The 12,930-nt window shown below is 42.0% G+C and overlaps 1 protein-coding gene across 1 annotated transcript in view; it reads left to right on the top strand.

Annotated features, from left to right (window-relative positions):
• The window catches only part of SEZ6L2 (seizure related 6 homolog like 2), a gene marked incomplete at its 5' end in the record, with an annotated part of 34,953 nt that extends 23,694 nt beyond the window's left edge, over nucleotides 1-11,259 (top strand). The window contains 7 exons of the mRNA XM_083376868.1: nucleotides 373-564; nucleotides 3,532-3,723; nucleotides 3,839-3,877; nucleotides 4,730-4,847; nucleotides 6,404-6,506; nucleotides 7,918-8,043; nucleotides 11,022-11,259. Of these exons, the coding sequence (XP_083232994.1) occupies nucleotides 373-564; nucleotides 3,532-3,723; nucleotides 3,839-3,877; nucleotides 4,730-4,847; nucleotides 6,404-6,506; nucleotides 7,918-7,947 (674 nt within the window). The 3' untranslated portion in view covers nucleotides 7,948-8,043; nucleotides 11,022-11,259. The remainder of the gene's footprint in view (nucleotides 1-372; nucleotides 565-3,531; nucleotides 3,724-3,838; nucleotides 3,878-4,729; nucleotides 4,848-6,403; nucleotides 6,507-7,917; nucleotides 8,044-11,021) is intronic.
• Nucleotides 11,260-12,930: the final 1,671 nt, after the last annotated feature.

The raw sequence follows: 12,930 nt of genomic DNA, 5'->3' as shown, positions 1-12,930 counted from the left end.
GTCCTGATTTGCTGCCATACGAGGGGTTTTCTTTTAATGGGTTTTGGTTTTTTAAAAAATTTTATAAGCTGTCCAGTCACCTATATGCAAGTTGGGTGGATACAGAAATTTATATATAATTAAAATAAATAAGTAAACATCAGGGTGGGCCACTCTGATGCACTGTTTTAGATTTTCTAAAAGGAGAGCTTTTGGTCTATCATTTGCAGTTCTAGAGCCTTTGTGTCACTTTAGAAGGAAAGTTGAAATATTCCCGGAGCAGAATGACACTCTAGAATGCCCACATAGTCAGATATGATTCTTGTATTGAGAACCAGAGGGAAATATAGAGGCCTCTTCTCATTGTTTAACTACACCTTCTCTTTCCCCAAGTTATAAATTGTGCTGATCCCGGAGAGATTAGCAACGGCAAAAGGAGCATCTCGGACCGACATTTCTCCATCGGCTCTCATGTCCAGTACTTCTGCCACGAAGGCTACGTAGTGGAAGGGAGCATCACGCTCACCTGCTACAATCGGGATACGGGCACCCCTAAATGGAGTGACCGGGTCCCCAAGTGTGTCCGTAAGTAAAAGAGACGGAAGGAAAAGGCAAATGGAGGGGAGGGAGCTAGAACTGTGAGGGTCTTTAAAGCAGCAAATCACAGGAGGGCACATTTTGACAAGAGCTCAGCTGGTCTGTCTGGCTGTAGGGAGTCCTTGACTTCTGACTGGTCGCTTAACAACTGTTCAAAGTTACGGCGAAGCTACCTTGAGGCAACCTGCAACCTGGAGTCGAAGTTCTGAGAGTCCCCTCCCCCACAGTCACGTGATGAAACGTTGGGGGCTCAGCAGCAGTGCTGCATTTACAGCCATATGCAGTATCCTGCAGTCACAGGATTGCATTTTGCGATGGTTTTCTCAAAGCTGCATTTTACGTCTGCTTTTCGGCAAAACTGCCCCCATTATCAACCACTGGTTCACTGAATGACTGCAATGCTCACTTAACAACCACGACAAAAAAAGTAGTAAAATTGGGTTGCTTATTTCACTTGTCTGTTTTATGACCATCATCACCATGATGGGTGGGCTCCAAAGCAGTCATAAGCCGAGGACTATCTGTATTGGATTTGCCACTTTTCTTTGTGTGATCCCCTCTAATTAATGTATGGCTCACTCAGTTCAGTATATTTTTGTGTTTAAACAGAAACTATGCCCATTTTTCTAAGGATATCAGAAGCAGGAAATATATCACTTATACTGTAGAACAAGCTTGCCAAAATACTGAACAGCACAAATGAACAGCGTTCCATGTGCCTTTGGCGTCTAGTCGTGCCTGCCACATGACCACGGAGACGTCCTCGGACAAGCGCTGGCTCTTCGGCTTTGAAACGGAGATGAGCACCGGCCCCTAGAGTCGGAAACTACTAGCACGCATGTGCGGGGGAACCTTTACCTCTACTTATCACATACCTACTTAAAGAAATATCTATACACTAAAGTCATGTATGCCTAATTAATCTTTCCATAATCCTATCAGAATCAGACCAAGTTAAAATGGTCCTTGAGGTTCTTCTGCATGTTTATTTTTATTTTTATTTTTTTATTTTTTAATTCCATTTATATCCCGCCCTTCTCCGAAGACTCAGGGCGGCTTACAAGCTTAGCAGTAGCCTTCATTCTATGTATATGCCTGCTTATTAGGGCTTTCACACACACCCCAAGCGGCATTATTACAAAGTCAGCTTAATTGCCCCCAACAATCTGGGTCCTCATTTTACCTACCTGGGAAGGATGGAAGGCTGAGTCAACCTTGAGCCTGGTGGGATGCGAACCTGCACTAATTGCAGGCAGCTGGTGTTACTTAAGGAGGCATCAGCCCACTGCTCCACCAAGAGATGGATATTCTTAAGGATGGCTGAGTATCCTAATTCACAATAAAAGGTTATGTTGGTCTTAGTCTTGGACACAAAGTCAGGATAGTACATGACCTACTGAGGGATTCAAAAGAAAAATAAGATTCCCACATTCTTCTTCTATTGACTATCTTAGCATATTTTCTAAGTGAATGAATAGAATAACAGAATAACAGAGTTGGAAGGGACCTTGGAGGTCATCTAGCCCAGTGTTTTTCAACCTTTTTTGGGCAAAGGCACACTTGTTTCATGAAAAAAATCACGAGGCACTCCACTATTAGAAAATGTTAAAAAATTTAACTCTGTGCCTATATTGACTATATATAAAGTAATTCTCTTGAATAGGAATCAAATAAACACAAAGAAAGTATTTTATAATTACTTTTCAATTTTTCCCACGGCACACCAGGCAACATCTCGCGGCACACTAGTGTGCCGCGGAACAGTGGTTGAAAAACACTGATCTAGCCCAACCCCCTGCTCAGGCAGGAAACCCTACACCATTTCAAACAAATGGCTGTCCAGTCTCTTCTTAAAAATTTCCAGTGTTGGAGCATTCACAGCTTCTGGAGGCAGGTTGTTCTACTGATTAATTGTTCTAACTGTCAGGAAGTTTCTCCTTAGTTCTAGGTTGCTTCTCTCCTTGATTAGTTTCTATCTGTTGCTTCTTGTCCTGCCTTCAGGCGCTCTGGAGAATAGCTTGACTCCCTCTTCTTTCTGGCAGCCTCTGAGATATTGGAACACTGCTATCATGTCCCCCCTCATCCTTCTCTTCATTAAACTAGACATACCCAACTCCAGCAACCGTTCTTTATACATTTTAGCGTCCAGTCCCCTAATCATCTTTGTTGCTCTTCTCTCCACTCTTTGTAGAGTCTCAACGTCTTTAGAATGAAACTCATTGTCTTCTGGATCTCTTTACTTACACCAGGGGTGGGCAATTAATTTTACCCAGGGACCATGTGAGAAACTGGGACTGTTGTGGATGGCTGATCCAATAGACCAGGGGTGTCAAACTCAATTTCATTGAGGGCCGCATCAGCATTGCGGTTGCCCTCAGGGGGCTGGGTGGGTGTGGCCAGGGTGGGCGTGGCCTACTGGGTGGGCGTGGCTAGAGTGCATATGGCCTACTGAGTGGGCGTGGCCAGCTCTACATCGTTCGCATCAAGGGTGCCTATGGGGGCCTGGGCAGGAGTGGGACAGATCTGAGGGTCTCTGGCAGAAGGAGGGTCTCTGGGCCAGGGCCAAGGCAGCGGGGGCCCTTCCCTCACTGTTTCCAGGATGGCTTCGTGGGCCACATGAAACCACTTCACGGGCCAGATCCGGCCCCCGGGCCTTGTGTTTGACATGTCTGCAATAGACTGAACTCAGTTCTGCTCAATATTAATTTTATCGCTTTATAAAAAGCAGTAAATTACAGTTTGGATTAGCTGCTACTGGTAGGAATGCATGTCTTATTTACATGTTATTTCTGACTTCTGATTGACCTCACGGGGGGGGGGGCAGACCTGGCCTGGGAGCCATAAAATGCCGAGGTCTGACTTAACAATGTCTCCTCTGTGAATGGTAGGCAACCTGTAGCCTCAGGGCCAAATGCACTCCATGAAAGTCTTCGTTACCCCATTTCCTTTTTCCAGTGAAATATGAGCCTTGTCTGAACCCCGGAGTTCCAGAGAATGGGTACCAAACTCTTTACAAGCATCACTACCAAGCAGGTGAATCCCTGCGCTTCTTCTGCTATGAAGGCTTTGAGCTTATAGGGGAAGTCACGATCACCTGTATACCTGGACATCCATCCCAATGGACCAGCCAGCCCCCCCTCTGCAAAGGTATGGGTCCCTCTCCTCATCGTATGTGGCTTTCACTCACTATTTTGTGACCCTCTGTTTTGTTTGCCTGACATTTTTTTAAAATAGTCCCTTGGTCTCTTTCTCCCCACCACAGTGGCCTATGAGGAGTTATTGGATGACCGGAAACTGGAAGGTGAGTGGGAAGAAGTTTGGGAAGGGATTCTGGGAGGGTGACAAACATTATCTATCTTCCTTCCCTCCCTCCCTCCCTCCCTCCCTTCTGCTCAAACAGCAGGTGGAAGTTGTAGCTAAGGGGACTAAGTGTGCCAGACCCTATCCCAGACCTCAATAACGTAGGTCTTATGTCCATTTGATAGGACTACTGCAATGTGCTCTAAATGGGACTGCCTTTGGAGACAGTCCAGGAGCTGTAGCTGGTATAAAATGCAGCAGCAAGATTTTTGCCAACACAACCATGCCAGTATAGAATTACATTTATAGTACAGTGGCTGCCTTGGTTGCCAATAGACTTCCAAGCTCAGCTCAAAGTGCTGGTCATTACATTTGACGCTCTAAATGGTGCATCACTAAAATACTTCAATTGCTAGAAGGTAATCTGCCCATTTCATTCTCTTGTTCAGAGAAGGTTGCAAACCTTCCCCTCTCAAGGATCGCGGGTGAGACCGTCTGGTTCTCTCTGTAGTAATTCCCACCCTGTGGAATATTCTTTCCCAGAAAATGCATGTAGCTTCCACCTTGCTGCAGTTCTAGAAACAGGTTAAGTCTGTTTTATTTTAATGACCTTTCAAACTCAGCTGATTTGACTGTGGGCACCTTTCTTTCTTTCACAGTTCTCTTTGCTTTTTGTGACTGTTTGGGATCTTTGACAATGTTCTAATTTATTTATTGTTATACTTTTGGGGGGGGGGTTGGTTCATTTGGGATTGGGGTAGGCTATAAATTCTGAAAAATAAAATAAAATAAAAAGTTCCAGGTAGAGCATACATACATCTCATACATTCCATTTTTTTCTTTCCTCTTGTAGTCACCCAGACCACAGATCCTTCCCACCAGATGGAAGGTGGCAACATTGCCCTGGCAATCTTCCTCCCCATTATTCTTGTCATCCTGCTGATTGGAGGCATCTACATCTACTACACTAAGTAAGTGATATCAAAATAATTTATGTTTGCTTTGTTCAGTGGGCATCGAAGTGCCATTAGACTCCGTGGGTTGATTCCAGTTAAGTTGCATTTTATTTTATTTTATTTTATTTTATTTTATTATTTTATTTATTTTATTTTATTTTATTTTATTTTATTTTATTTTATTTTATTTTATTTTATTATTTTATTTTATTTTATTTTATTTTATTTTATTTTATTTTATTTTATTTTATTTTATTTTATTTTATTTTATTATTTAGCCCATCATCCCTACAATGTGACTCTGGAAGACAGAGATATTGTTTAATTGCAAATGGAGACGCATTGGAATTTAATCCCATTTGGAAGTTTTTGACCTGAAAACCCTGCACACAGTTCAAATTCTCAGGTGCAAGGAGACGGTTATAATAATTAGTCTTCTTAGTGATGTTGGAAATGCATTTTGCACAGAAAGGCAGCTTTGTCATTGTAATTTTATTCGGGCTTTCCAAGATTAAACTGTAGCATAAAAATGTGTTCCAGTCATGACCCTGAGTTTCCTTGTCTGATATGAATACCTCACTGCTTTTAATTAAAACAACTCGGGCGCAAATAATGCCTTCCCAACATACATTTAAAAGAGAGGAAAATGACTCAATACTGCAATTGTATAATCAATTCAAAACCAAGATCATTGGTATATCAAGTTATAATAAAAGCTCCCCATATATGGCCAGAAGGAGCTTTGATCCTGCAAATCAGCAAGTTTTAAGTTTTACCACCTTCTAGAACAGGGGTCCCCAATACACTGGGCTGCAGCCCATTGCCGGATCTTGAGCCGTTCGGAACCAGGCCGTGGAAGTCTCCCCCCCAAAAAAAAACACCCGCTGATCCAGAAAGCCAAAAACGTTGGAGAACTCTGTTCTAGAAAGTATTAACCACTGTCCATACCTGCCATTAAGCGTAGCTAGAGTAACCTCCTGAATGTTTACCAGTTGTTCCTTTGAATGGCCGTGGTCTCAGGTATAAAATGAAGTCAACGTAGGAACAAAAATGTGATTGACGGTTAATTTTGTTGTGATAGATATGGCTAGCGCTTACTAAACGTGCAAAGCCAAAGGTTGACCCTGTAATTGTATTTTTGTATTTTACTGCAACCCAAAAAAAGTTGGAAGTCGCTTCCCCCCCCTTTTGCCTCTCGTTCCTTTCTTTTCTTTCCCTTCCTCCACTCCCTCGTTCTCTTTGTCATTTGTGTTATAATAAACTTGAGTTAAAACATTTTAAAAAATTAAAATGTGATTGAAATGTGGGATAGGCACAGAACATCGGAAGCTGCTTGGCAGCTAATCAGACAACGGGTTGATCTAATTCTTCCAGAGAAGGCCTTTGCATCCGAAGATGCTGATGGCCAACTTTGAGCCACCCAAAGGCAAAGTATAGAATCTCCTCCACTGGGTTACTTCTGTAACAGGCAGTACGTGGAGTCATGCCATTAAAATGGATCTGATTTTCCAAACCGGTAGGCTGATTATTTCAATCCACTCTCTTCTTCTCCTTCTTTTACTTTCCTGCAGATTCCAAGGAAAAACTCTCTTCGGCTTCTCCTTTTCCAGCTCTCACAGCTACAGCCCTATCACTGTGGAATCTGATTTCAACAACCCTCTCTACGAGGCTGGGGTGAGCTGCAGACGCTCAGCCAAGCCATTGTTTTATCTAGAGTACCATTTTTTTTTAAAAAAAAAAAAGAGGGTTGACTTATTCCAGTTCCTCATTTTCCTCCTCTCTCACTGCCTTTTTTCCCCAACCTATTGCAATCTTACTGCAATTCTGTACAGATTTTCCCCAGATTTGGGGCTGTAAAATTAAGGTCAGCCCCTAGATCAGTGATGGTGAACCTTTTGGAGACCGAGTGCCCAAACTGCAACCCAAAACCCACTTACGTATCGTCGGGTGCTGGGCGGGCGAGACCCATTGGGTGGGCATGGTAACGGCAGACTGGATGGGACTAAAAAAGTTCAACCCATCAATTCCAACTTTGCGAGATTTTTTTTTTCCTGCAAGAAGTTGAAATTGATTGATTGAAACTTTTTTTTTTGCAAATGGCGGCAGAGGCCTAAAGCGAAAAGGTTTTATAAAAACCCAGCTGAAGGCCTAGGACTGGGGCGACAGCGTGCATGCCCACAGAGAGGGCTCTGCGTGCCACCTGTGGCACCCGTGCCATAGGTTCGACACCACGGCCCTAGATATTGGAAGAGATGTAGCCTTTCCCACCCATACTGCCATCCAGTGGTCATCTGGCATTTTGCAACCTGGATGAGGCCGTTACAGATTTTCTGCTGTTTCTCCCAACAAGGGTTTCCCTTGGCCACATTTCTGCTGGTTTGGGGGGAAGGTGTACAATTTTGCCCATTTCTGAGTACAAGTAGTCCTCGACTTACAACAGCTCATTTAGTAACCGTTCAAAGTTACAACGGCACTGAAAAATGTGACCTATGACTGGGTTTTCACACTTACGACCTTTCCAGCCTCCCCATGATCATGTGATCAAAATTCAGATTTTTGGCAACTGACTCAAATTCATGACGTCGGCTGAATCCCAAGGTCACGTGATCCCCTTTTGCCATCCCACAAGCAAAGTCAATGGGGAAGCCAGATTCACTTCACAACTCGGTTACTAACTTATCAACTGCAGTGATTCACTTAGCGACCGTGGCAAGAAAAGTCATAAAATGGGGCAAAATTCACTTAAGAAATGCCTCGCTTACCAAGAGAAAATTTGAGCTCAGTTGCGGTTGTAAGTCGAGGACTACCCATATACTCCCTCCAGCTGTGGTCAACAAAAGCCCCCTTTAGAATTGGGAGAAAAGGAGACCACGCTAAGATGAATCCTGTTTATTTACTTTAACCATGCTTTATTGAATTTATCCTCTTTGGTGGGTTGGCACATGGGACCATACACAGACCAACAGTGCATGAAGATGATCTTCTGATGTTTGGGTAATTCATAGTCGACTGGGTGAAAGAAAACAGCTGGTGAGATTCTGTCCCTGGAATAAAGTGTTTCCCCCCCCCTCTTTCTGCTTAACAGGACACCAGAGAATACGAAGTTTCCATTTAGAAGACGTTACGAGATCTGCCATTCTTCTCCCAAACCCAGCTAGGTCTGAGGAGCAGCGACTGAGAATGATTCCTGATTTGGAGGAAATAGTGGAAGGTGGTTTTTGGGAGGGGGCTAAGGGAAAATGGAGGGGAGAGAAGGAGTTTATCCTTTATACCCCACAAATTCAGCTTTATCTCTTCTTCTCCATCTTGCTGCCTGACTGTCCACTCTCAGCTTTGGACCACTCCCTTCTCCCATGTAAATACCCTCTTCAATGTGCCAAATGTGTTTCTCACACACACCCCTTCACAGAGTTATTATTATTCTGCTTTATCTGTTCATTTTATTTCTCTATTTATTTATTAATTATGTTATGCTTTTCCTCTTCCTTTATTTTAATGATCATTTCCCAAGAGGTTGAAAAAGGAGGGGAGGGTTCATCCCTTCTTCCATACTTTATCCATCACTGTTTTTAAGGAAGTGGGCCTGAGTTCTAAAAGGCGCTGCCATTGGGGGAAAAAAAGTATCTCTGTAAACAAGGTTGTACAGTAGGATCACTAAACCACAATACATGCGGCTTACCACTAGGAGATATATTTAATCCTAAAATCAGTGGCAAATGGATGAGGGCAACAGAAATAGCCGAATTCTGAGAGACATTAGAAAAGGTATTGATCCCTAATTCTTAACGTGGAAGCAAGTCTCATGTTGTTCAGGAGAATTTACTTTCATAAAATTGGGAATACATTAGATAAAAAATGGAAATACAAGCAGAGTCATAGAACCATTGACTTTAGCTGTTCAGATCATACATCATCGGAGTTTTGCAAGTTCTGGATGCTGCAACATGCCCAATCAGAAAGGAACCAGGCTTCAATTTTAACAGATTTGTGGGATATAATAGACACATTGGATGTAATAGACACACTTTCTCCTCTATATTACCGAATACCAAAACCAGTGGCGTAGCATGGGGGGTGCAAGGGGGGCCGGCCGCACCGGGCGCAACATCTGGGGGGGCGCTCGCACTCGCAGCTCTCTGCCCCTGCCTGGCTCACTCACTCTCTCTCACTGCAGTGCTGGCTGTGCGAATCTGATCCGAGCCGCCGGGTTACCGCCCACTGTGGAGGGGGGGTGCCAGGCGTGCCCACTGGTTAGGGGGCGCAAATTACTTGCCTTGCCCCGGGTGCTGACAACCCACGCTACGCCACTGACCAAAACCTCCAGGAATAGGTTGTCAGGTGTTATAGAGGCTGTTGAAATAACCTAGTGACAAAACAATGTAATTGCTTTACCAGATTTAGCTGTATTTTCCTCTCGTACCATTAATTTCTTTGGCTTACTGCTTCTTACTCCTGTTCTATGCTTTGCCTAATGTTACTTACCCCAAAAATGGAACAGTGTGATGGACATATATATATGTATGTATATGTTTGTACAACCCCAGGACTAGGGTTGACACCCAGGTAAGCACACACAAGGGTGCTGCCTATGAAGGGATTTCTACTGATATTTTAGTTGTTTTTCCTCTAATTTTCTAATATTTATCCCACCTCTCTGAAAGCAAAAATAATAATAATAGTAAAATAAAACCAACACAACGCAGGTCTTGAAAAGAGAGGCTTGGTAGAACTTCAATGAGCAAGTTTGGTTTTTTTGTAGACTGGAAGACATGGACAACCTACCGTCAATAAATTCATTACTTATTTGTTTGTTAGGCAGTTTATCCCTTCCTTTCTGCTTGGCACAGCTTCCATAGCACTTCCTCCACTGATTTTTCCCTAGAAAAACTTTGTGAAGTTGATTGAATTGGGATAAAAATGAGAGAAGGGGAGTCAACTTCATCCAGTCAACTTCCATGACTGCAGGTGGACTTGAATTTGATCTCCATGATCCAATCCTTTTACCATTAGACCACATCGGCCCTTTATTTACCATATTTTTAGCAATACAGAATGGCTGTGGGGAATCACTTTAGTTTTATATTTGAGACACAAATATATTAAGGGTTGTTTCTGGTTCTACACAAAACTAGAAGACATCCTAGTACAGATAATACATCTTGTTCAGCCATTGTGACTACTAAAAAATAATTTTTAACAGTTCCCCAAATATTTGGAGGAATAATTGGTAAACTCTTTTGATTTGAGTTCCTCTGGACCTATTTCCCATGAAGTTCATATGGCTATTTAGATATGGAGCAAAGCCTTTTAATAATCAAAACACTGGTCCCTAATGATTAGGATCCATATAACTTTTAAATGATAAAAGTTGCACCTGATAATTTTATGTTTCTTTCAAAGTTAACATTAATTTTATATACGCTTATAAGGACCATATTTATTACTTTTAAATTGTACTTTGCAGCCCTTTTAAAATAAAGAAAGTGTATATTTTTCCCATTTGTCTAATGTACTGACCCAAAGGATATAATAGCTGGAGGTTTTGCAGTCTGATTCATCCCAGTATCCTCTGAATGATTAAAAAAAGTAGTATAATTATGTCTAGAAAAGATCAATTTTCCTACTTCACAGAATCCAAACAAGAAAATAAACATGCCCACTTAGTATTAGACAATTGCTTTAAGGATTAAATATTATTTCAGGATATAAACGGTTCATTGATAGCCTCTCTTGAATTAACGTAACACCACAGAAAGCCACTGACTGCCTTGAATTTTCTTCAGGATGCTGAAGTTTTGTGTGGCTCTTTCTTTTAAGTTTGAGAAGAAGAAAGATCCTTAGTGCCAAAATGTATGAAAATAACACTTTTAAAGCTGTTCAAGAGACCTCATCTCTTCAAGAGACCTTCTTTTAGGACATGAGACCATCTGAATGGAATCGTAGGATTCATCTCTCACACAGTAAGATGTGTAGGAGATGAGTATATTGTACCTAAAGCTACCCAATTACTGCCAGTATGGAGCTGGGCATAAAAATAGTACTTCCAAGCCTTTCTCCTATCCCAAATAGTGAAACGGACTTGTTATATCAACTCTTTCCTGGTGGCCAGTCTTGTATTTTGGAAGAAGGTGAAAAGTATTATTTACTCCAATTTTGTAGATAACTTATCCTTCCTCTTTTTCATGCTAGGAGGACAGTCCTGACGCATCCCCCCAAATGACAGTGCAATTTCTGGGGAATGCTCTCCTTTGCATCCTTGCCATTTATAATTTTTTATTTTTTATTTTTTGGCCTTTGGTTACTTTCCCCCCCACTCCTTCTCATTTGCTTTTATTTTGGAGCAATAAATAAAGTGCACCATTTGTAAAAGCTGTGGTGTCTGTACTTCTGTTACAGTCCAACAGGAAGTGGGTGTAGTCTTTGTGTGGCAATGGGTAAGCCTGTCCATCCGATTTAGCAAAGAAATGTTTAGAGCTAACACACATGAAACGGTACTTTCACATCTGTTTTGGTTTGTGTGTGTGTGTGTGCGTGCGCGTGCTTTGTGTTTTGAAACAGAGTTAAGGGGAGAGGCCAGTGGTTAATTGGGTGTTGCAAAAGGTCCAAAACCAAAAGAATATTAACGAAGAAACCCACTGGTTTCTCAGTACTTTTTAATAGACTTATCGTTCTGATTCTTCTTTCAGGCAACTAGAAATTGCATCACGCAGCCCATAGGCAAAAATTAAATAAATACATTTACAAAGCAACCTGTCGGTTTTGCAGAATTTAAGGTGCATTGAGCTAGCAGCCATTTATGGAAAGGAACCTAATCAGCTGCTAATTATTGTGGATTAAAAATGAGAAAAGGTGCTTTGCTTGAAATGTTAGCAACACCTACTGGCAGTGCCTGTCAGAATCCATTTATATCACAGTCATAAGTGTATGTTTAAAATATTGTGCCATCATCTGGATTCTGCCACCTTCCGGAGGAGGAAGGAGAGAATGTTTATTCAACCTGCCTTAGGCTATCTTCAAAGACCAAGGAAAACTTTTGAACTGGAGACAACAAGGAGGGGTGGTTAGGGAAGAAGGGATCCGGGTTGTATCTCCAAATGCAACTGAAAGGCAATTAGATTACCCTTTCCCACGGAAGGGCTTGACACTTAAGTTTAATTAATGTTAGTCTGACCAAATGGGGTTTTAAGGGAGGGGGCTGAAATGGGAATCCTTTATATAGTGCCAAATGTACCATAATATCGTCTTCTATTACCTACAACCGATTCCATTTTAGTAAAATCTCCTTTTTTGGACAAGCCTGTTTCCAAGAGTTCGTTATTTCCTAAGATGTAGATTGGGCTGGGTCCTGACAGTGCCACTTATCTATTTCTGGCTCCTACACCTATCTTCTGGGCCTTTGTTTCAACATCATTTTTATTTGTACATGATCTGTGGCGTCCTAGGTACTCTCTGAGCTTGGTTGTTTGCTTGCAGATGCTTCATTACCTAACTAGGAAACATCAGTGCTAATGAGTGGGAGTTTGCTCCCTGTTTATACCCTTACTAATACTGAGGGTGTTATCTAGTAGGGTAAAAAAATGTCTGCAAGAAAAATAATAAAACTAAGCACCAAGGACTTCACAGTTCAGCCCACAGAATATTCCATGTATGTGATTTGTTAGCTGAACCTTCATAGCCCAAAAATCATTGGTAAGCCTAGTGACAAACTTGCAGCATCAATAGTTGAGAATGTATTTTTAACTCCATCACAAGCACTTTAATTCAGACTTAAAAAACAAATGGTTTTGTAGGAAAGTGGTCATCTATTAAGGTAAAATAAAGCCACCTTCATTGAGATCAGATTCTGGTGATGACACAGATATGTCTACTTACAGGTAGTTCCCTTTACAATTCAGAAGGAATAGTTCTGGTTTGGTAGTTTCCCACTTTAACCTTCAGCTGCTGTGTTTCCTTTGGGTGTTCCAGCCAAACTTCAGGGCTAGTTTCCCTCCTTATAGAACAGAGTTGGGGAACCATGGCCCTTTTATGACTTGGGGACTTCAACTCCCAGAATGGGAGTTGGCTGGCTGAGGAATTCCGGGAGTTGAAGTCCACAAGT

This window comes from Vipera ursinii (assembly GCF_947247035.1).
Source record: "Vipera ursinii genome assembly, chromosome: Z".
Classification (NCBI taxonomy): domain Eukaryota; kingdom Metazoa; phylum Chordata; class Lepidosauria; order Squamata; family Viperidae; genus Vipera; species Vipera ursinii.
The sequence above is the reverse complement of the archived record's forward strand: the minus strand, read 5'-3'. Positions and strand labels throughout refer to the sequence as shown.